The sequence below is a fragment of the Amblyomma mixtum genome, chromosome 6, assembly GCF_055824585.1.
Source record: "Amblyomma mixtum isolate Tamu chromosome 6, ASM5582458v1, whole genome shotgun sequence".
Lineage (NCBI taxonomy): Eukaryota > Metazoa > Arthropoda > Arachnida > Ixodida > Ixodidae > Amblyomma > Amblyomma mixtum.
This window is the reverse complement of record NC_143017.1, coordinates 66518433-66543843: the sequence shown is the minus strand read 5'-3', so window position 1 is coordinate 66543843 and position 25411 is coordinate 66518433. Positions and strand designations below refer to the sequence as shown.

The 25411-nt window shown below is 43.4% G+C and overlaps 1 protein-coding gene across 1 annotated transcript; it reads right to left on the bottom strand.

Moving 5' to 3' along the window:
• Nucleotides 1-25411, bottom strand: ics (ras suppressor protein 1). The gene is made up of 9 exons (XM_089550450.1): nt 25198-25411; nt 23897-23947; nt 20464-20531; nt 18526-18578; nt 17387-17505; nt 14985-15067; nt 8823-8937; nt 3384-3516; nt 1-487 (listed from the first exon to the last, which is right to left on the bottom strand). Exons 1-9 carry the CDS (start codon nt 25352-25354, stop codon nt 394-396), a joined length of 873 nt encoding a protein of 290 aa, XP_089406576.1. The 5' UTR covers nt 25355-25411; the 3' UTR covers nt 1-393.

Genomic DNA, 25411 nt, shown 5'->3' with positions numbered 1-25411 from the left:
CCGATCACTACTGTGCGCCAGCCCCTGCTCCAAGAAATTCCTCCCAGAATCGCGTCCACAAAGATAAGCCGCAAGCTAATGATTCCCTAAATGTTTGCCAACTGCAGAGCCAGCATAACACTGGTTAACAAGACTTGACATTGCAGTGAAGCACTGCGTACAGCAACCTCAGCAACGCTTTTCCCATGCAGCACCTGTACTCCAACAATCAAGAATATCATTGCAGGTTTGATCACTTCCAGGCTTTCTGAAGCCCATCACGGCATATTAAGACACTGGCCTCGTGGTGGTATTGTTTGGCTGTCATGGTTGCAAGAACACACTGAAGCATCAAAAAGCCCACAAACAGTGAGCACTAGCCTAAACCGGTCACGTTACCAGTTGGGTGTGCACTCAGTTGTGGTCTCTTTTTTTGCTCACTTTCTTGCTCTTGTCGGTCTTCTTCGGTGGCGGGGACATGCTGCTGTGCGTGTTGCGGCCGTAGACACTGTCAGACGAGACAAAAAATGAAGAGGCATTAAAGAACAAACTCAACTGAAGATGCAGAAAGCACCAATGAATCCTTATGCCAGAAAAGCCAACAACTCATCGACGCCTTCTTTTTATTCTGCAATGCGAAGATAAAAGTTCAAACTCTGCTAAATGTTGCCATAATTTGAACTTCCATTTTGGAACTTTCTTGGACGTAGCGGCCTGAATTGGACAAGAGTGTTTCAAGCAACAATGGCAGAAAAGAAACTAGCCTGCTACAATTACAGCCAACTATAACAGGTACTCAAGTTTTCCCATGAAACTAAGTGAGGAAAAGTTTCTAACTGTGTTCCAACATTTAACAAAAGGCAGGCTTTCAAGAATTACAGCCTTCACTAAGCACACAAAAGGCGCTTACTAAACTCTCTCCCATGTCAAGAATGATTAATTACTAGCAGCTGATCATAACTGTAAAGAACATACTCTCTAAAATAGGACAACATGCTTTGAATTAATGAATGAACTCATAGAAGAAAAGGATGGATTGTGTGGTAGAGAAGTGCCTAGCCCCTCTGGCTAAATTTGCTGCGACTGAATATCATCATCATCAGCAGCAGCAGCAGCCTGACTACGCTCAGTGCAGTGCAAAGGCCTCTCCCATGTCTCTTCAATTAACCCTGTCCTGTGCCAGTTGCAGCCACCATATCCCCGCAAACTTCTTAATCTCATCCGCCCACCTAACTTTCTGCCGTCCCCTGCTACGTTTGCTTTCTCTTGGAATCCACTCCGTTACCCTTAAGGACCAGCGGTTATCTTGCCTTCGCATTACATGCCCTGCCCAAGCCCACTTCTCCCTCTTGATTTCAACTAGGATGTCATTAACCCGAGTTTGTCCCCTCACCTACTCCGCCCACTTCCAATCTCTTAACCTTACACCTATAATTTTTCTTTCCATAACTCGCTGCATTGTCCTTAACTTAAGCTGAACCCTCTGAATAAGGTTACATTAATTCAGGTAAAATATGCTATCTAAAACTCTGGAATCTGACACAACACACACTGTACAACTGATATTGCTGTGAAATTGTCACTTCTGATCCCAACCGAATCTGATTAGAGTTGTAGTTTCAAGCGTGCACAAAATGCAGCGCTGCTACACATTCTCCCAGGATCCCGATCAACAAGTAAGCCTTCTAAATTCCAGGTGGTGCTACATACAGAAGTGATCATACAAATGTTGGCAAACAAATTGGTGTGCATTCAAGTAAAAGCAAACAAAAAAATTCTCATCAGGAATTCCAAGGCTGTAATGCAGCTACAATCGGCTCCATCAAAAATGCCTGCTATACATCATGTGACTGGCCTGAGCACGTGGGTGCTGCATTTGTTTACCACAGCCAGGTAAGCGGGTGGCGTTGAGAGTATTAATACAATTGTGGAGATCAAGCTGCACTGAATAAAATAAAAAGGTATTTTAAAATTCTACAGCTTTGATAGAATATCTTTCCGTATGTTTCATGTGTACTCTGAATATCACTGTTTCGTGAGGTAGCATCGCTTGACTAAGATTGAAACTCCTGACTGTGCTTCAGGAACCAGCTTGCAAGCAAGATCGGGCTCGACTGCGGTTCAACTGCCCATGTGGCAAGCAACACGGAATCTGCATTGAGTTTGATCTTGACTGACTTGATAAGAGACAAGGTGTATCCATGGGGGGGGGGGGTCTCTTGAGGCTCAAGCCTCCCCCCCCTCAAAAAGAACAATATGGCACCTTTCCATGGCTTCTCTGAGCAATGCCCATTGTGCTTGCCAGTAGCCTAGCTTAGTTGTTGCACCAAAATGGGAGGAAACGAAGTAGCAATGAAAAGGCAAGGCTCCTGCTACCTGAAAATATTTGGGTGCAGGGCACCACAGAAAGGTCAGGACGGGGGAAGAAAATAAACTAACCAAACTGAGGTAGACAGGAGAGGAGAGAAACAATGGCAGCAACCACAACTGGTGCCATGCACCAGTTTTGGTTGTGTGCAAGGTGAGTAGGGTGCTACTAAGTAGTAGCACCCTACTCACAGTATCTGGAAACGTGCGTGCATGAGTCATGAATGCATTTCTGAAGGTAAACATATTTCCCTTGCTGCCATTTGTCTCGAGACCACCCCCTTTGAAAAAAATTTCTGGCTGCACCACTGATCAAAGTGCCCATGTGACAGGAGTAATGTTGTGAAGGGTACTCAAAACACAGGCGTTTCTGAATTTTACTTCCCCTGAAATGCAGCCAGCACAGTTGGGATCACATACATATAAGCTCATGCTCAAACCAAACACCGCGTCCTCTGTAATAACACTGGAACATGTGTGTGTGTGTGTGCGTGTGCACGCGTGCGTGTGTGCATGCGTGTGTGAAATGTTGCTTGCCGTTAGTGATTGCCATGTCAAATTTAGGATTTTGAAAATGCAGTTCTGCTCATCGATGTGACGCTGAACATTCTGGCCATCCCGGCAAGAACAGAAACCGTGTGGCTGTGAAACACTTCATGCTGCCCGCGGCGCTGTGAAACGCCGCGCGCGCGGCATGCCTTTGAGTGTTCCACAATACCACGTTATGTTCCAGCATGTTCCACGCAATTAACTGGTGTTGCTATGGCATTAAAGCTCAAAAAGCCTATTTTTTAAAAATCACTGGTGGTATTCACTGATACACACTGCATAATGCAATAACTGTTCCTCTGTAATGCTCATTACAGCCATTCCACAGCAAGACAAAAGTAGTGTAAAAAAGAGACACAAAATAGAAAAAGCTTGAAACCTGGCTTCCTGAACCAAATGTTACAGTTCGCAACAATAACCTTCAAAACTAAGTCTTTATGTTGCACTTCTATGAGTGGAAAGAAGGAAGACATGAAAAGGACACTCACTACTTGTAGGTCTCACTCCGAATGTATTCGACGACATGCGAGACACCAATCTGCAGCTGATCGGCAATGGGGGCCACCCAGGGGTTGTCATCCATTCGCACCACACAGCGATGGCTGGCCAGATCGAGATTGCCTGCAGAGACAAGAACAACACGACAGTTTAGCGATCCTCATCTCTTGATCAGCATTAATAGAGTAGAATTTTATAAAAACAAATAACATATATTATAAACTGTGAGGTACCCAATACAAGGCACTCCCAGATGAAAAGAGCGCCCGGTCGAGAATGGGTAGTATAGCTTTCTTTGCTTTAGTTTTATTTTATTTTGCAATCCAAACATGGTGTGTGCATGTGTGCGATGCAAGGCGTAAAAGCGGCCAAAAGGAGCTCTGTTATAACGCATTGATGTTGCCAGGAAGCATGCATTTCACGGCTCCTTCCGCTGCCTCACACGACAGCGGACAACTGTTTGTCACATGCGCTGTTCACGAGGTGGCGCTACTTGTTCTGGAGCAGTGGCACCTCCATACCAGTGCGCCTCTATGGAGGCCTGTCGCTATGAAGGCAGGCATGGAAAATGGCATGCTGTGGTATTATGGAAGTAGACACGACTGTCGCTTCAAGCTCCTGCCACAAATTGTGTGTTTTCCATTTTCACAACATAAAAATCAGGCCTACATTTCAATTGGCAGTCCATTACAATTGGGCAATTACGGCAAGTGGCAACAAGAAGTATTAATGACTTACCGTATTTACTCGCATAATAGGCGCACTTTTTTTCCAGAAAACCCGGCTCAAAGTTCGGGGTGCGCCTATTACACGGGATAAAATTTCCAGAAATTTTTCAACTCGCAAATTTGAACATACCGCATAAACGCACTCGTTTACGGGCCGCACCCCGTTTTCCCAAAGAAAATATTTTTAAAAAATGCGTGTAAGGGCCGCACCGAAACTTTCCACGGCTCACGCGGGAGTAGCCTTCGACATGCACGCGCCGAGGCCTCCGCAATCAGCTCTGGCTGCGCCCAACGGGCGCTTGATCGTGGAGGCCACACACGCGCACAGGAGCTTCCAGACGCCGCCCACGGAGGGCGCCTGAGGCCAAGCTCATCATCATCATCAACAACAGTTTCCTCCACCGCGAGCTTTCGCTATCCATATCGCCATCAGCATCACCAGCTCCAGTTTTTTTTTGTAGCTGTCTAGTGCCGGCATGAGTTCCGGGATCTGCGGTACCGCGTTAGTTCATCGTGGTTTGTGGCTTTGCCGCCAAGCGTTGCTGCTTTAGCTCGACAGGCAAGCACCTTAATAGCTACACGGCTGGGAGTTTGCTCTCGAACACGGCAAGCGCGCGGCAGGTCGGAAATTCGACGTGGCCGAGAAGTGCGGCAGTTGCGACTGTGGAGTGCCTAAATTTTCGTACGCGACTCCAGGAGCCGAGGTTTTCGCGGGCCTAAGTCGGGAACGTTTCCGGCTGGAGATAAAGCTTTCCAAACAGACGTTTAAAGTGAACATCCCTGAAAACTGTGCGCGGCTGTTCTACACAATGTCGTTGTACGTGCTGCGGGTCCGCAGCAGCACTAGTGAGGACTAGTAGTCAGTTCAGCAAAAACTTTGTTAAAATAAAGATTGGGGGGCGGGGGGTGGCGAGGCGTCGGCTTGCAATCGTGTAAATACAGTATTGACCACAGTGTCAAGTTCGGGGTACGCCTATTATGTGCGGAAATAAAAAAATCTGATTTTTCGCGACCAAACTAGGGGTGCGCCTATTATGCGAGTGTGCCTATTATGCGAGTGCACCTATTATGCGAGTAAATACGGTACATTAGTTGTAGAAACACAGCACAACCCCTCTATAGTAAAGTCACTTGCATCAGCAAAAATATTTGCTGTATCACTGTCCTTACTATATCAGCTGCTGGTGATGGCATGGCTCTGATGATGCTGCTTGGTAACTGACTGCCTACTGACTAAACACAGTGTTGAATTATAAAAGAAACACTTAGAAATACCTTCCATCCAACTTTTATCATCCCTTTATGTGATATTTATTTTCAGAAATCACATTTTCAACTTTGTCCAATCCTTGCCGAAGCACCACATTTACATGAATACAGCACGACTACCAACATAATATAAGTTTGATTACATTTCAAAATCAAAGCTTTGCGTGAACACAATATTGTTTCATGGCCTCAGTGTCGCAGAGGATACAACATTCAAGAGATGCACGCTACAAAATCAAGCGCATCGAAATCACCCATGCAGTGCTGCCGCGCCTGCGCTTCTTGCCGTCGCTGCTTGTTTCATGCTGCAAACGTTCCCCTTTTCTTCCCTTCCCTACTCCTCACTGCACTTTTGCTGTCTTTCCATCCTCAGCAAAGCACACCACCTTCTTTCCACATTCATAGCCAGCTTTATTTTCTTTTTCCCATGTGCGCCGCACACCTTGCTTTCTGACCCCAAGGCCTTCGAGAAGTTGGTTTACCCTCACATCTCATGAGCCTGATGGTTAAGCAAACTCAAATAGCGCCGTTTTATCGTCTTCAGTAAGCATTTGTTTCCGAATGCTGGCCTTGCGATAACCCTGTTACATGTCTGTGGCTCTGGGATGCCCTAGACTGTGTGCGTGCTGCGATGTCATCATTTTGAGCGAAGTATGCCGCCATGGAAAGACATTCTTTATTATACTATATAGTAAAGAGGTGGTGGTGTCCATGACATGTACTGCTCTTGGGACAAGGGGGTGAGGCGCTAAAATGTGCTGTCTGTATTGGGTGAATAAATGGTGTATAAAATAGGGGCTTCAGCTCAATTAGCTCCCCTATCTCATTACGCACCTCATCACGTGAGCAACTCAGTATACCAATGTACGGCCATTATCAAAAGTACACAGCCCAAGAGGTTTGCTTCTAAGCCATGTAATGGAGCTCCTGTAGTATTCGTGGAAGTCCCAAGTTTGAGAGGGGCGAGTATGAGAGCTCCATTCACATTACAGTGATTTGAGACACTAGCAATGCTCAGAGTATAGTGGGCCATACGGTATAGCCCACAATAAAACCCATAGGCCTCTTTATTTTTGACACAGGGTGCACATGCATGGCAACAGTCCCTCCTCATCTTCATCACCTTTCAAACAACTGAACAGCTTTTTAAGTCTATTCAAGCTTGCACACCATTTTCACTTCATGCTTTAGCGAAACCGACCCAAAAGTTTTGACACGCCACCTCAAACAGGCGGGACAAGCCTATCTTTAGCTGATGTTACATAGGGAGGCACAAAGAGGGGCACTAGCTCTAACATCTGGTGGTTTACAGGGCAAGAAGTTGCGACTACAAAATTTTTTAGAATTTCAAAAAGAGAATAAAATTCGAGCACAAAATTCATGCTATTCAAGACCACTTGAAACCATGTTACGATCCTTACAAAACATGTGTTATGAGCATTTCAGGCTCAAAATAAGGAGCTATTAGGTAACACGTTTTTGTGCATTCTACCTAACATGCGATGAGACTGTACCTCTTTTCCACTAATTTACATAAACCTCTACTTGTTCTGTTTTGCTCATCCATGTGTTTTTCTTTTAGGTGGCCCTTGCAGCAAAATTGACCTTTACCAGAATTTACCAGTGCATGTGGTTGTTAATATCCTCAAGTGAGGCAGAAGCCGGTGAGCCTTCAGACATCAGACATGATGTTCAAAATGGTACTTTAGCGGAAGAAAGCCTTACAGAAAGAATTCAACAGATGATTACCTTTTCAAACTACAAAAACTGAAATTCACATTAGCTTTTGTCATATACACACGCAACATTGGTACAAACAAGGTAAGTGGGCATGCGCCTTTTTCCCTCTTTTATGTTTGAATTTCTCAAAAGTTCCTCTATCTATATGCATCATATCAAGAACATTGACGTTGACGCCACTGACGCCATTAACGCCACATTGATGCCATTTGTTAACTGCTTGAGAACATAAGAACAGGGCGTTCAGTACACAAGAGCGAGCTTAGCCCAAGCCCATAAGTCGGCAGGCTCGAGCCTGGCCCAGGTCTGCAGCCCAAAGCCTGAGCCCAGTCCAGGCAAAAAACTGCTGCACCTAGGCTGGGCTGGGCCCGAGCTTTCAACTAAGCCCGAGCCTATGCAGTGCTCTAACAGCTCACAAAATGCACGTTTCATGACATGGCCCACCTGACGTGCTGACATTCCAGGAATATAGAACTTTCGGCCAAGCATTTTCTGCCATAAGCTGGACGGCATGACTGGAAAAGATGAAGCTAACAGATCACCGTGTGCAGTCTGTATTTGTGAGCTCCAGACTGTCCCATTCCTAATGCTGTGCTTTTCCACCGTTTACTTCGTGTACAATTTTGGGTGCCTGAGCAAAAAGTCCATGTAATAAGTAGGTAAGTGTGATATGTTTCGCTACTTTTGCCTTTATGCAGAAAATTTACATAAATAATACTGTTAACTTTCTTTGGCTAGGCACAAAGTGACCTCTGGCTTAAATGTGGCCACAGCACCTACATGAAGTATTCGCACCTGAAAACCAACTTTGTCGAGGCCTCCAACCTTAATACCGTATTTTCCGGTGTATAAGACGCAGCTTTTTTTCAAAAATATTGCTGATGCGTCCTATACAAGGGGGCTAGAGGAACACATGGTCCGGAGACTTTTGTCCCCGACTGTACCTCAGGGGCGCCTTATACGCAAATTTTTCGGGTTTTTTTTTTGCGAGTTCCGAAATTACTAAGGTTCATGTTCATGCTTTTTTCACTGAAAAAGTATGACAACCAATCACGCAGTTGTAGCACGGTTAATACTTCAATATGGGGACCACCATGCGCAACTTTTTTTAGGTAAACTTTATCATGAAACGGCAGGGATGACGACTTCCGGGACCACAAACCGTGACCGTTTTGGAGGCCCTAAGCAAAAGTAATGTGAAATGCCAAAAGATGGCAACAATCGCACTTCTCACCATTGTCAAGACAAGCCAAGACAAGCTGGCATTCTTTTTTAGCTACCCTTTGCAACTTCGTTTGCTCCGTGTACGTAGTGCAAAGTGAATGTTTCAGCCGCGCTGCCTCCAGAAATGGGCAAACTTTTTGATAGCGCATCCGAAGATGAAGACTTCGAAGGTTTTAAGTAGAAATAAAATGCTGTTACGGACATATGGGAGAGTTCTTTCGTTTTTTCTTTCTTTAGCTAAAACGTGGGCGGGTATGGCGTGAGTGTTGCCTTTTTCGGTCACTTAGCATTGCTTAAGAATTTCTCACAGGTACGGTGAATTTCGCGATGGTCGCGCAAGCGTGTTTAATTAAGCCTCACTAGCCTAACTGGGTAAATTGGGGTGCGTCGTATACATGGGTGCGTCTTATACACCGGAAAATACGGTAACTTCAACCCAGGCTTGTACCTACAACTAGCGCCACCTACCCAGCTCGGGGGGCAGCAGTGTGAGCCTGTTGCCCTGAATGTGCAGCTCCCTCAGCCTGGTCAGCTGGCCCAGCTCCTTGGGGAGCTCCACCAGGTCGTTCTCCCGCACCGACAGCTGGAAGCAAATACAAACAAAGCAATGGCTTCAATAACTGCAGACTGCCACTAAACTCCAAAACAAAAGCACACCGCAATAAGCCCACAAGCACAAAGTACACTGGAAATGTCAGTTTTAGTTTTCCTCACACTATTAGTGGGTGGGTGCAGCTCCCCTTCTACTACTAGGTCTGGCCGTTAAGGTTGGGGTCCCGCACTGGCAACGCTGGCAGAGGTCACTGGTTGTTGTTAACAATGTTTACGCAATTACTGTGGCCCTTCTGCTTTGGCTAAAAAAAACAAGTTCTATCTCATTGGGAAGAGCAGTATATTTACTTTTTGAATGGTTTGTGCAGTTATACGAATAAATGTTGGTGCGTGTGGACTGAGCAAAATACGAGGTGCATAAGACGGTACTTTGTTCGACATGCTTGCCTTTATGGAGTTTTTTGAAGAAATGATTGTGTCGAAAAGACAGCTGCAGAATTAGAGGTGGGGAGAGACAAAGTCCAAGTACTGAGACCTCCGTGAGTCAGTCATGTTTTCTTGGTCATGGTTAACTTTGTCTAATGAAAGAACTACAAAGTGTAGCTCAAGGAAATATTGTGCTCTTAACAAAATGTGCCCAGTCTTCAAATGTGCCCAGTCCTCAAATGTGCCCAGTCCTCAAATGTGCCCGGTCCTCAAATGTACCAAATATGCCTGCTTTTTGTCAAATAGACCAGAAGCTACAGGGCCTCTAATATGCGTCATCTGTGTCAGTTTTGGCCTTTTATAGAACACCTGTACTCAATAACTAGCCACTGAGTCCAAAAACTGCTCCTGAGAATACAAAATTAACTTTCCTTCTAAATGCTGCAGAAGCAGCTCTCCTCTCGTCGTAATAGTTTTGTTTTTGAAACACTTTGGGACGACAGGCAAGTTGAAAAAAGTACTATTTTATGGACTCCATATTTTGCTCATTTCACATGTACCAACATTAATTAGTATTAACAATGCAGGCAACTGAAAAGTAAATATACTGCTCTTTCCATGAGCTGCACCTTGTTTTGCTAAGGCAAGTGAGGGGGCCACAGCAATTGCACAAACATTATAAAAAATTACCAGTGGCCGGCATCTGCATGAGATCAGCCCCTTAAACAGGTCAGAACACTCCTAATCTACTAAACTCTTCTCAAGTACACACATGCAGAAAAAAATAAAAGGTGATTGTAAACTCCATGAGTAATTCATCCAAGCACCATGCAATATAATTCCACCTACACTGTAAGCATCTGAATCCAGTTTTAATAACCTAATCAAGCAGCATGCAGCACACGGATAATCAGTATAACTTGTTAGTGACACTATGTATACTGAGTCGTCAGAGACGGACTTGCACTAAGATTACCTTCAACCTGCAACTAGAGGTGGCAATAAAGATTTCGTACATCAAAAAATATGAGAGCCCTTTTTTTTCTTTTTTTTTTTCAGAATACTGTAAACTTCCTTCAAAACAAACTCGGTTGGGCTAAGTCTTACCATAAGCTGAATAGGTCGGTGACCTTTGCACAATTTACAAGAGTCACAAAGTAAAAATCTGGTTAACACAAGTGGTTTAAGTTCAGTATATTTGTAAACAAAAGCTCCTGCAAACACTGCCACACGAAAAAATAATCCACAGCACAAAATGGCCAGTTGGGTTCCATCACTATGCTTCATTATCTAAAGCATGGGACCCCATCAATGGAACAAAATACAGCTTACAGTACGACTGAAATTGTTTGCAGCTAACAAGAGCAATGGCAAATAGTAAACCCAAGAACCTAAGAAAGAACCCCAGGTGGTCGAAATTATTCTGGAGCTATCTACAAAGGCATCTCTCATAGACCATGTGCAGCTTTGAGACATTAAACCCAAGATATCGCACTACAACATACTCTATCATACAGTACCATAGCATACCATATTGACGTGTGGCGATGACAATGCTGCGAACAGTGGATGAACAAAATGATGTAGAATTCAAACTATTACTGGGCTGACTTGCGCCCACAAAAAACTGAACAACTCACTGCAGCGGTAGCAACAAAGAGCGCTTGACGGTCGTCGCAGAGCAGAATCCCTGCCACCCTCATCCGCGCTCAAGATAAGGCACCAAAAGCAACTACAATAATCTCAAACAATGCAGAAGCAGTATGGCTGCGATCTTTTGAGATAAGCCTGGTCGCATGTCGTGTCACAAACAAAATGATACAGAAGGGTGTCAGCAGTTTTAATCGCGAAAAAAAGTACAGTACAAAGCTTTGCGGCAATACCATTCTTACATTTCCCCAAGTTTTGAAGATCTATGGGTGACATTCAATGGAACATACATGGAAAAACAGGAATGTGGTTTGTGGCTTATCTTTACACCGGGAATTTGAACGAGGAAGAAATGTTGTCGCCTCTTCCTGACAGGTCAGGTAACAATAGAGAGGCTTAGCCACAGAAATATGAAAATATTCTCAAAAGGAGACTGAGGACAAACTGAAGCTGATCTGCATCAAAAAATTACCATGTTGTAATGAAGAAGAAGCTACTTAGATGAAAAATGAAGCATAGGTACAAAATGTCAAAAATAAAATACAGGTGTCACCACTGTCAGTAGATTTTACACAGTAAATGCGTGCACCAAGACAGCTTTTTGAGTGTGCATCACTGAGGCTAGCTAGGCTATACCGCCATTCACTTATAAAGCGTGATCACTGAGTACTTTCAGTCTTCACATTATGTGTTTGAAATGAGGGGCAAGAAAATTTTTAAATCCAGTTTTCTCAACAATAAATTCGTCTTTTGCTGCAGGACTAGCATCACCATAATCAGAAAGAGCCACAGACTTGATTTTTATTAAGAACGAAAATTGGATGGAGGTTTCCTCAGTGTTTATTTAACAATGACAGCCATTGTAGAGATCCTTAGATCATTCCTAACTGTGAGGTAAATGAGCGTTTTTTTTGTAGGTTCATCATCATCATCATCAGCCTGACTGCACCCACCGCAGGGCAAAGGCCTCTCCCATTTCTCTCCAATTAACCCTGTCCTTTGTCAGTTGCCGCCACTGTATCCCGGCAAACTTCTTAATCTCATCCGCCCACCTAACTTTCTGCCGTCCCCTGCTACGTTTGCTTTCTCTTGGAATCAAAAAAATGGAATCAAATGGAATCAGTAACTTTTTTTGGTTTGGTTTATGGGACTTTAACGTCCCAAAGCGACTGAGGCTATGAGAGACGCTGTAGTGAACGGCTCCGGAAATTTCGACCACCTGGGGTTCTTTAACGTGCACTGACATCGCACAGCACGCGGGCATCTAGAATTTCGCCTTCAAGAAATTCAGTCGCCGCGGCCGGGATCGAACCCGCGTCTTTCGGGTCAGCAGCCGAGCGCCGTAACCACTAAGCCACCGCGGCGGGGAGTAACTTTTTTTCCCTGTAATAACTATTGAATTTAAAATTTAATGTGATACATGGAAACAAAGCTACATAAATGCGCTTTTTAGGCATACAAGATTGAATAATAAAATATGTGTTGCAACAAAAAATTTTAAGTTGCCGAAAAACAAGATTTTTGGAAAAAAATTGAATAATACTTGTCAAGACACGCTTGTATCTAAAAAGAAAATAATGGTAAGAATTTATAAAATATACAAAATGTTTGGTATTCTATTGGCCAATATATATAAAAAAAAATCAAAATTCTCTCTGGAACAGCATTCTCCTTACAAAGCAATAACTGAAAGCCCTATAGTTCAGCATAGGAGCGAAGCCGCCTGTGTTCCAGGCTGATTTCTGTGGTCGCTGTCAGAATTGAATCCCAGCGAAAAGGCAGTACCTTCCGACTCACTGCTACTCGGGTCATCAATAAAATCAATTGCAGACAAAATGGAGTACGGAGATTTTTGACATTTTAGCGAACGCGTTGCACATTCGGAGGCTGCCAAGTGACTTTGATGCTACCGCATCTTTAGAGCACATTAAAAAAATTACGCTCTGTGGGAAAAAACGTCTACATCAGAAATGGAATTTTACTTCTCTAATTACAAGCCAGATGAAGCAACACGGAAGGCTCTGAAGTCAAGCAGCGAAGTCACCGTTAGCAGACAATGAGTGCAGTACCATGTCTTCGCAGCGCGTTAAAGAAATGCCGTTTCGGGGGAAGAAAGAAAGCTACATTGGAAATGAAACTTTGCTTCATTGACCACAAGCCAGATGCACAGTGTGTCCATTAGCAATGTGAAAGTTTCTAAAATAAGTGCATGAAGTTATGGTTAGCGGGCGAACGATGCCCAATGGGAACGGTAAGGTAAGAGTTAACGTAACAGTCACAAAATTTTTACAAGCCCCATTCAGAGAACTAGTGCTTTGACTGGCTGCAAGTTTAGATCTATTAATCATCACATGTAGGTACATAGATGTGCTACTCAAAAATTAACACATGCTTACTGCTTGCTGCTACAGTAAGATACAACATAAAAAAGAAACAGCACTTGTTAACACAGGGACACGGTCCGCGGCATCTTTTATTACTCCATCAGCCAATATAAATACTCAACGAAATCAGCTTTTTAATGTTATTCTTTATTAAACAAGCCAGTTATCAGAATTCTAGAGTTTATAATTTTTTTTCCTGTAACTGGCTTCTTGTTTAGGCAACAAGAAAAGTTTTAGCAACGGACTACTTTCTCATCGTGGACTAATTCTGTGCGGCAGCCCTGAATGTGGGCTGCCGCAGACTCAAGTTGTGTCCAACAATAACAGGTTGCATATGCATTGCTTACCTTCTCAAATCTGCCACAGGAGATAGCTAGATGTAAAGGCGGATGGTTGCAAAGAACGTGATTACCATTATAAATTACCGTATCTAGTCGCATAATTCACGCACTTTTTTTACTTTAAATTAAGGTTTCAAAAAGGGGATGCGCAAATTATGCCATGATTTTGCGAACACGTCCTAAAAGACCCTAGAAAGGTCATAACACACATATTTACTGTATATTGCTGCCTATACATTGATCTGCCAGCTCATACCCCTTGAATGCCAAACAAAAGAGTTGCCTACAAATACAAGATGCACACCCCTTCCCACCCAGCCCCATATTAGGTAGTACCCCACAGGACGGCAGGACGCTGCAAGCAGAGCTCAAAGCAATAGTGTCACATTGTAGTGACGGCAATCCAGCAGTCGAGAAGACAGCAACAAAACTTGCGAACGAAGCTCTTTATTTGGGCTGACTTGCACCCGCAAAACAACTGAATCACTCGGCGGCGGCGTAAGCAACAAACGTGCTCGTCAGTCGTCGAACTATGAATGCCCGCTGCTCGCGAACTCGTTCAATTTAAAGCTGGCAAGGAAACTTCGAGATAACAGGTCGAGATCATCTAGAGTAATCTGGAAACACGTAGATGCAGCTCTTCACGGCTGTGATCAATCGAGATTAGTCCGGTCGCTTCTCGCGTCACGAACAAAAATGATAACGACCCTTTCCTGCGGCCTTGCGCGAACGAACGGACACTACAATGATACGTGGCATTAGGAACACGATGATACAATTGCAAAGCCAGCAGTCGGAGGTAAACGGAGAATAAAGGTGATAAAACGGCAGCCTCACGTGTGGCCCGGCTGACTAGCAGCAAACCGAACAGCAAACGGTTCAGTTGTTTCGGATTGCGGCGCATGCTAGAGGTTACAAACTCTTGCAACTGTTCGTCCAGAAAAGCTACCGGCAGTGGGAATGAGTTGGGCAAATAGCACACAATTCGTCCCCTCGCCACTCACACCTTTTTCAGCCACAAATAACAATGCAGCAGCGACTGTCTTCCACAGCCTGCCTAGCACACACCCACGTGCGTGCTGGTGGTGTGGCATAGCAGAGAGCGTAAAATATGCAAGCAAAAGCTTTTTTTTTTTTATATATATATATATATATATATATATATAAGCTCGGGTACCAAATTAGAGGTGTACAAATTAGGTGAGGGCACAATTACGAGAGTAAATACAGTATTATTAGCTTCATTTTAATTTTCTAATACTGATAAGAACACTTACAATTTGCAAATTCTTCAGCTGCCCAATGGCTGGAGGAAGCTTCTCAAATTCGTTGTCACCCAGGTACAACGCTCGCAGTGTATCTGTAAGCAAAATGCAGCAATGATAAGAGGTGAGTTCATTGAATTGCTCAAACATGGCATTGTCACAATTGTCACAAAACTGTCACAATTTTGTTGTAATACCGTATTTACTCGCATAATAGGCGCACTTTTTTTTCCAGAAAATCCGGCTCAAAGTTCGGGGTGCGCCTATTACGCAGGGTAAAATTTCCGGAAATTTTTCGACTCGAAAAATTGAACATACCACATAAACACACCCGTGTACGGGCTGCATCCTGTTTTCGCGAAGGAAATAATTTTAAAAAAATATCCGAGTAAGGGCCGCACCCAAACTTTCCACGATCCACGCGGGAATAGCCATCGAAATGCACTCGCCGTGGCCTCCGTGATCGGCTCCGGCTGCGAGCAACGCGCGTTTGGTCGCGGAGGCCACACTCGCGCACAGGAGCTTCCAGGTGCCACCCACGGATAGCGCCCAAGGTCAAGCTTATCATCGACTTTTTAGTCCGCCGCGAGTTTCCGCTATCTATATCGACATCAGCATCACCAGCTCCAGTTTTTTTATGGCTGTCAAAGGGCCGGTTTCTGTCGTAGCGTGCGGTGGCGTGTTAGTTCTTCGTAGTTGTGTCTTTCTTGCGCTGTTGCCGAGCGTTGCTATTTTAGCACGACGGACAAGCGCCCTAATAGCTACACGGCTGGGAGTTAGATCTTGAACACGGCAAGCGTGCGGCAGGCCGGAAATTCGATGTGGACGAAAAGTGCGGCAGTTGCGACTGCGGAGTGCCTAAAGTTTCGTATGCGACTCCTATCGCCACGGTTTTCGGGGTCCTAAGTCGGGAAGATTTCCGGCTGATGAAGCTTTCCAAACAGGCATTTAAAGTGAGCATCCCTGAAAACTGTGTGCGGCTGTTCCACGCGATGTCGTTGTACGTGCTGTGGGCCCGCAGCATCTGCGACGGCAGCAGCACTAGTGAGGACTAGTAGTAAGTTCAGCAAAAAACTTTGTTAAAATAGAGATTAGGGGGGGGGGGCATCCGCATGCAATCGTGTAAATACAGTACTAATCACAGTGCCAAGTTCGGGGTGCGCCTATTATGCGCGGAAATAAAAAAATCTGATTTTTCGCGACCGAACTGGGGGTGTGCCTATTATGCGAGTGCGCCTATTTGCAAGTAAATATGGTAGTTCACTGTGATATAAAAGAGCAGTTGACTTTCATTCTGTGCCACTTTATCATTTGTGAACATTAAAAAAAAAACATTTGTTGAGGCTAGAAAAGAAGGGAAAAACTTCTGATTAAAAAAAAAATTGGTTTTTGAGGAAAGGGAACGGCACACCACACTATAAGGGAAGGGAGGAAGGTGGGAGTGAAAGAAGAAAGAGAGAAAGAGGTAATTTAAACCACTTGGGGATCTTTAACATGCACTGGCATAACACAGCACATGGACGCCCGAAACACAGCCGGAATCAGTAAACGAGAGCCTTAACCACTGAGCCACCGCAGCGGGTACCTCTGATTACGCAAACACAAGATTTCTTTCGTACCATACTCATATTAACAGCACTCAGTGGTCACACATTACACTGCCACCTCTTTGAAACAAGACATTTTGTCTTCATCATCACTGCCACTATCACAAACCAGGGAAAGAAAGGAAGGAGGCAGAGATACTACAACTATATGCATAACTGTCATTTTGGATGTCATAAAGCCTGAGCACACAGTCAGCTTCATTGAAAAAAAAGTGCTTAAAAAAAGAAAAGCAGACGCAGTACAGTGGTACAGATGCCATGACGTACATTTGAATATTCAAAGTGAAAAAGCATGCCGCCTACACTAAATATTATTTAAATGCGGATTCAATAAATTAACAAAGCAAAGCTCTTCCGAGACTGCCTGCACAAGAATGCCAGTCATTGCAGTTGCAAGACCACACGCAGCAAAGTGCCTTCTACCGTAAATAAATGGCAAAGCTGCTGCTGCTGTCTCCAACACCTACGAAACATTACTTTTCTTTGCCTACATACTGTTGGCAGTGGTAAAATATGCAGACTTATTTTAAGTGGCTTTCAACGGAAGCAAAATTACATGAAGATGGTAAAAACTCAGGGGCAGAGAACACGTTAGGGGAATTAGCAAGGGTAGAGTGCCCACAACTGGCACAGGACAAAGGCAGTTGGAAATCACTAGGAGAAGCCTATGTCCTTTATTGCATCAGTGTTTAAAGTGGCTGGTAATGAGCATGATCAGTGATGAAATGAATCCACTTGCATAAATAGAAGTTTTGCAATACTGACTGTTCTAATGACAAAAAGAAAATAATTAGGACTGCCCCTTACCCATTATAAAGAAGTTGTTTGAAAGGGACTGCTCGTTGAGGTTGTTGTAAGTGAGGTCGAGCACCTCGAGCACAGGGAAGGCACCAAAACCCCGAGGCAGGCTGCTCAGCCGGTTTATGCTGGTGACAAAAAGGCAGGAAATTAAGACTGCGGCATATTGAACATGATAAGAAACCAGCATTCACATCCTGAAAGTGATTAAGAAATAAGGAAAACTCAGAATGCTTCAGCACTTCAATCAATCACCAGCAGAAACACTCCATTGCCTTTCTTCCCTAACCACACCATATATAAACATGGTTCAACAGCTCCTAAGCCCCACAGCTAACTTAGCAATCCTTAATTTTCTTCCTCCATTCTTATTCAATCAACGGTATTTTATGCCCCTTTTAAGGGGCCTTTAAGGTAATAAAATGAAATGAAATGCATTGCAGTTTCAGTTTCTAAGTACAGTTTGGCTTTTTTTTTTTATTTCAGCAACTCATGGCAGAGCTTACAGCTTACAGCGCCAACACAGTGCACACAGTAACTAATGATGGTACCCTCTGTGTTCATCAAAGTCATTATGCATGTGTCACAAAATGAAAAAGCTTGATTTCCTCCATGAGCTATTATTCACAGCTATGGAGCTCAATGGCCTAGTGGTATTGTAGCAAAAGGGGTAAAGCCATGCAAAGTCATACAAAATGATTGAAAGTATAATAGGTGCGACCCATGCTGCCATCGTGCCCATTATGTGCTCGCTTTTTTTATTCCCACACTTTAATTTTCATACCAGCATTATGAAATGTGTCACAGCAGCCGGAGTCCACACATCCTGAATACAAACAGTTTGTATTACACCATCTTGTTTAGGGATTTGGGGCACTGTCACACCTGAACTCAAGTTTTGAACTCAACCAGCAAAGCTCTATGAACTTGCTTAGCTTTATTAGGTACCTTGAAGAACTGAATTACTTTTGAATACATACAAATGAAAAATACAAGAGAGAAACGCACTGCAGTTACACAGTAGCATACTATCCCCTTTAACACCAAGAATTTTCAGCAGACTAGGTCAACAGCAGCACAGGAACTAGGGCATCAAATGTGAGCATGCACAGTGTCATGGACTTGTCAAGCTCACAGTGCCTACTTACGCTAAGTTGAGGATCTTGAGTTTTGGCATTGTAGAGATCGATGATGGCAACTCCTGCACACAACAAGAACATCAAAATAGAACAGGCAGTCCACTGAGAAACACTCATCACAATATTACTAAGGTAATATCCTAACCATAACTGTATGATTGAACCCTGTGCTTGCAAACTCCTAGCTTCCTTTCCAGTTTTCAGTGGTTTAAACAGAAAGGTAAGACCTTCAACTCCACACCAAGTTCTGCTTTAAAAGTCTAGGATTAATCTGATGTACTTTCGCAGACTGCTTTGACTCATGTACAGAGAATGAAAACAGGTATATAAAAGGGGATAGCTCAGAACATAATGCTGAAGCTCTCAGCATCACACCTCCTAGCCACGGCAGTATAAATAAAGATGAAGAAGCACCTTATGTCAGCTATGTCTGCAATGACCGCTGCCGAGCCATCTCAGAAAAGACTGAATTTAAACACAGTAAACCATGGATTTTAGTTAACATAATGAATGTCAATTATTTTGGTTTGTTAATGAATACTTACATGCTACACCTTTTCTAATAGGCACACTACAGTAGACAGTTAGGAATTTATTCTTACCCCATAGGGGTTTTTTAGTAAACTGAATTCTCATTACACAAGTTGTTACAGCGGCAGCTGTACGGGAAACCTTCAACAAAATCGCAGGGTCGTTGTCGTCAGAGCCACTGTCCATGTAGCGAGAGAAATTGGCGACAGGGAGAGCGACCAAGTGTGGCGAATGGGTGTGTGTATACAATCTTCACGATCCACCTCTCGACCAATAACAACCTACCCCTACATTCTGGGACTCTCAGCAAAAGGAATTCACCCTTGGCAACAATACAAGTGCAGCAGCGTAGACACAACAGACATCTTGCACCCCTACCCAGTGTTATTAAACACTTCGACCGGTATCGGCATTACACACTACTCCAGCTGTACCTAAAATTTGTACTACCACAAGGGTAAATATCTTGTAAATTTTTTAATTTAACTTCCACTGATATACAACTAGGACAAAACCTACAAATTTGGGTTTCAATGCCAAGCTCTTTTTGAATACATATGCTGTACAAGAAACTGCTTTCACCTTAATACTTATTTCCAAGGTCTGCTTCAACACAATGCTTTGACATCAAAACAATGCTAGGATTTGAATCTATGAAACAGAATCTACTGCATACAAAAAAAAAAAAAAAAAGACTAGAGAGTTATGGATTTTGTGAGAGAGGTGATGACCCCCCTTTTCTTTTTCCTTTTTAGGATATACCCCCCCCTTTTTCATTTTCTTTTCCCTCAACTATTCTTTAATATACAGGTTATGAATGCACAGGTGCAGTCAAAGTAAAGTAAATGGAAGGCAATATTAACGAAACAAATGAATCATTGCCCCCTCAATTCATGCATCCTTGAATACATATGTGTAGCCTGATTGTGATTTTGCGAATTGCACTGTGCAACAAAAAGCATGGACCATTATGCTTTACATTCAAAGAAATTAAATTTCTTTGACAAAGTCGCCTTCCATTTACTTTTGACGGCGAGCGTACACAAGGATGCACCCGAGTATGTAATAAACCGCTGTTCATATATCCGAAAGTGCCATAGATTCTCATTTTCAATTTTGTAGCTCCAGAGCAGCCCAGGCCAAGAAAGCTTTCAGTTAACATTGTGAGCATGCTTTGTATCGCAACAGACATGATAACATCATGCATATGCATAGAACCAAAAAGAAAGCAAGCATAAGACATATGGCAATACCTCAGTGAAACATATAAAAAATGCCCTACTATTAAAGAACACTGTGAAATTTTAAGAGGTGCAGTCAGTACTGAAAAACACTGCCTTGAAACTGTAGAGATTCGTTCCTTGCGATCACAGCTGCAAGAATTCCTCGTCTCAAAGAAACAAAACTTTAACTTACCACAATCTGGTTGTTGCATAGTGTCAGGATTTCCAAGTTGTACAAGTTCGCTATGCTGGCCGGAACAACTGCAGAAAAATTCATGAATCTGCATCACCACACAGCACAATAATGTCTCCAGCGACAATCTGTGCACATCTGGGCTTAGTGACTAGCATTCTCTAACAAGGAAGCAATGTCTGCATAGAACATATATTTTGCAATAAAAAAAAAGCCAGGAAATAGTGAAATAAAGAAATGTTTTCATATATATAGTCAGCAGCAAAGGTTTGTAACCTACATGCGCTTGGAAAAAGTTGCAGCAGAACCGCCTTGCGCTCAAGTTGCCCGGTATCCATACCAGCAAGTGAAGCATGCACGTCCCTCTTACTTGTGGCATTTCAGGCAACTGCTGATGTGACCACACTGAAATAATTTATTTATTTTTTGCACATACCTACATGGCACGAAAAATTGCAGCTGACTGTATACTCATTACCAAGTTTAAATAGCACCGTAATACTATCAAGCCCCATTCCGATGTTACTTCTGATGTAGATGGACTACTATAGCCATAAGGTTCGAAGATTACCCACAGTGAGCTCCAGCTGCTTACATAATTCCCACAGGTGTTCAATGTATGCGTAAATTACCTACAATTCTCTGTGATTCCCAAATCTATTTAAATGTGTCTGGCCCGTCAACCTGTAGCATATAGAAAGCGATTAATTCAGAACAGATAAGCTCAAGTAAAAACACACATATTTCTGCTGAAAGTGGTGAAATACCAGCAACACAAAATGCTGTGTTGAATTCGGAGCTGAAAACAAATTTTTGTAAAAAAATGGATGCGGCGTTAAATGACAGGAGCATGACCAGCACCGAAAAATATGTTGCCTTTATGAAAGCATCAAGTACTGCAGCGGTATGGTGGTTAGACACTTCTTTTTATATCATTTGAGCATATCCTTCATGCAGGAAATGATCACAAAATGAACAAGGGAGGGGAAAACCTCAGGTTTTCAGGAAATGAGGTGGCTCAGGAAATGAGGTGACTAAGAATGTACAAGAGCCCTGCCTGATGCAGCGCTTAGCAATTTCCTTTTTTTCTTTCCTGCAGTATGACGCATCACCCTGTATAGCCTTTCTAGTATTCTTGGAATGCCACCAACACGATGACACGTGCCCTGAGAGCAGAGCTAGGAGATGCAGATCAGGGGTTTTTTGCATAACTGTGTCAGTGATGCCAAGAGTGAACTGAAAACAAGGAATACTACTGCATGAAATATGAATAGCACATTCTGTCAGGTACAGGCACAGAGACAATTGTCTTTAAATTGACTGACTCTATGGTTTTGCATGTCACACCATGCAGCGGATGTGAAAGTAACAATGAGATGAATCCAGTGCATTCATACACTAGCCATAAATGTGAATTACGGTACAAAAATGTAGTTCAAAGTAGCGAACAGTTCAAACGCTAGTCACGTTATTTCAAATTGACACACCCTCTCAGGTCACAGACTTTTATTTCCAGTAAAAAAGATTTGATTTGTCCTAAATTCCTATAAGTATCAAGCCAGACATATGATCACACATAACATGCACTGTTTCAAGCTGAAATCATATTCTGGAAGCTCTGCCTTTTGCAAACACAGTTAAAGCAATAATCACACATGGTGATAATTCAAGGCAACGTGCCTTGAGCTGAGGGCCACGGAACCATTGTCCTCAGTTTCTGGGTTTGCAGAAAACTTCACACATTGCCGGAGACAGCTTGAAAGGCTAGAAGGCTGTGGGGCTACGTAACTTCTAGTCTAGCTATTTTGCTAAGGTTCTAGTACGGTTTCAATGAGAGCTTGGTAAGAATAATAGAACAAGAACAGGAAAGGCTGTTGTAAAGTATATAATGTTAATTATTATGGAACGGTGTTGGGCAGAAATGTCACTTTTGACAAGTCTCAGCCCTGCAGAATGTTGTTTTGCATCACTGCACTGTGTTGGTTCGGTTTATGGGGTTTAACGTCCTGAAGCGGCTCAGGCTATGAGAGACGCCGTAGTGAAGGGCTCCGGAAATTTCAACCACCTGGGATTCTTTAACGTGCACTGACATCGCACAGTACACGTGTCCCTTAGAAATGCAATGTATCACAAGGGGAATTTTCTTTATGCTGTTTAGTCTTAAAAACTTCCCTGATGACGCCAGGTGAGAGAACGGCGAGGTGGCTGCAGCAAGAGAGTAACACTGAAAACGTGCTGCTCTGTCGTCAAGTCTCATCGTTTCGTGTGGGTGTACCAGTAGCAGCGGTAGGCGATAGCCGTTGCCATTGAACATCGCGTTGCCAGGAACATCACTCTTAAAGCTAGCCACCACAGAGCTTTTATGAACAGCTTGTAAGACTGGATACAGTACTAGCCTTACACATAGCAATCACAGTGCTGCAACCAGAAAAGCACGAAAGAAAGAAAGGACTTTTAGTATGCTCAAGCTATATTTTTGCATGAGATCCCGTTTTGAGACCCTACTTTACAAAGAGGAGCCTCTCCCAAAATCTTATACTGTTTTCAGCACGGGACTCACTTTTAGGGCAAACATATATAGACTGAAAAGTTAGAAACAAAGTTAAGTAACAAAATCAATAAATACATAAAATTACCATGCAAGCCTCCCCACTCATCACCACCACTTCGAAGCTTGCTAGTTGCTATTTACTACCAGATACATTTTTATGGAAGCACTAGAAGTAGACTTCATTACAGCCATAGAGTTTCTTACTATTACCTAGAGGGAAAGCTGGCGGCGCTGCACTTCAGCCACCATGGATGCTCAAAGCATCATGGGGCGGTGAGCTACTTGTTGCGGAACAGTTGTATTTTTTCGGGAACACAGAGTGGCACTACTGAGATGTTTCATTCTGAAAACGCTGTTCGTGTGTGCGCAGACGACTTTCGCGCGAACGCAGTGTGCAAAAGCCATAGTAGTAAAAACGCAAAAACACACGACGCCAATAACAGGTTTCACTTTTCCCAAATACCATTAAAAAACCTCTTAAAATGTCTAAGCAACAACTTTTTTTTTGAAAGCATATTCATTTTTAAAAGTGCACCTGATAGTTACGAAATATTAGTTTTTGTAGTGTACATTACTTGGCCAATAGGAAAGCTAGCCATCTCTAATACTGGGCAAACTTAGCACTTAAATAATTTTCTGCTTGTTTGTTGCAATCTACAGACAAGATATTGAATGTTAGGACATTCGCATTTATCAAACAGCTTTATTTTTGCATTACTTTTTTAGCCAAAAGTTACAGTTCCGCAACATGTAGCTCACCGCCCCATGATGCTTTGAGCGCCCATGGTGGCTGAAGTGGTCTCGAGGGGCAACTCCCATAGATGGGGAGGCAGCTTTCCCTCTAGGTAATAGTAAGAAACTCTACGATTACAGCAGACTCACCTCTAATCTTGTTGTGGCTCAGAGTCAACCTCGTCAAATTTGGCAGTGAAACTGAAAAAAAAAAAGCAGCAAGTGGTAATGAACTCAGATGGTTGGCAAGTGCACTAACAGTGATGTCAGTGCTGTACATTAAACATGAATAAAAACTCACAAAACATCTGGGCATTTTAAACACACTGTTGAGGTTACACACCAGAGAAACTGCTGCATTACAGCTTTTCTTTGTATATAAATAATAAAAATAAATAAATAATAAACTTTATTCATACAATATTTACAATCTCGCACAGGTAAATGAACAACACCCACGAATAATTATTTAGACTGCCGCAATCTCTGCTAAATTATCACGTGTACATACGTATGAAGCGGCATTTGGAAACACCTTTTGCCACATGCATTCTTCTCGGTTGCCGTAAAACTCAAATGAACCGTTGTAACAAGGGCGGCTTCCATTACGAAACACGGCGTGCGTGGAAAGGATCCGAAACTTTTCTTGGACTGCCGCTTAACACTGGCTGTGTCACTTTGTATATGATTGAAGGCAAGAGAGATACAGTAAACCACGCGAACAGATACGCAATGTGCCACCAAGCAAAAACCAAACTAACTGTTGCAAGCTTCGTTGACATAACTCGGGCAGCTTAGATTCGTGGGCGTTGACACATCGGTGCAGTAGCCACAGTGGAACTTCGCAGCTGACCAAATTAAAAATGTGCTTGTCAATAGTTTAGATCTGGCACGGAGTAAATAACTATAAAAGCCGACTTTAGGTTAAAGAGAGCGGCTTTGGTTTCTGCTGACGCTCATAACACGTTGTATGGCAGCGTTAGTCCCAGGCACGATGTCCCAGGCAAGAACATAATCACCAGTGCTAACGGGGCGCAGAATTTCAACAAAGGCGATTTAAGCCGCTTAGGTGTTCTCAGAGAGTTTATTTGGATCTTCGCATCCGGTGACTGAAGCCGCAAAAAGGCGAGGCTGATCTACACTGGCTACGCCCAGGTCGTCCCCAGGCATTGCTTTGTTTACTTTCTGTTCGTAACAGCAACCGTGTTTCACAGTAACAGTACGAAACCGCAGGGAGAGGACGATCGTGTCAACAGTCCGGAGCACTTTCGCGGACCACATAATGTACGGGATCAAACACGATGCACGTTACTCGCAACATGTAAGCCCATCTACGTGAATCAACCCCCGCAGATGTGACATCACAACCGGTTTAAAAATACGGCGGCCGCGCCAAATTTGGAAAAGGGGTCAAAAACAGAGGAGTACGCCTTCGTAGAGCCGCAACTCACACAGTCCGGGTATCTCCTCGATGGACGTAATTCCTCGGTCGACCAGGTCGAGCTCGGGGTTGTTTTGTTCACGGGCTTCGTCCACCACTTTCTTCACCTTGGCCATTTTGTTAAAATCCAGGCAATTACAGGAAGTGTGCTTGGTGTCGCGCTCCATCCTGCTCGACTTCCGGACCTCGACTCACTGCAGTTTTCCTCGCCGCGCGCTAGGTGT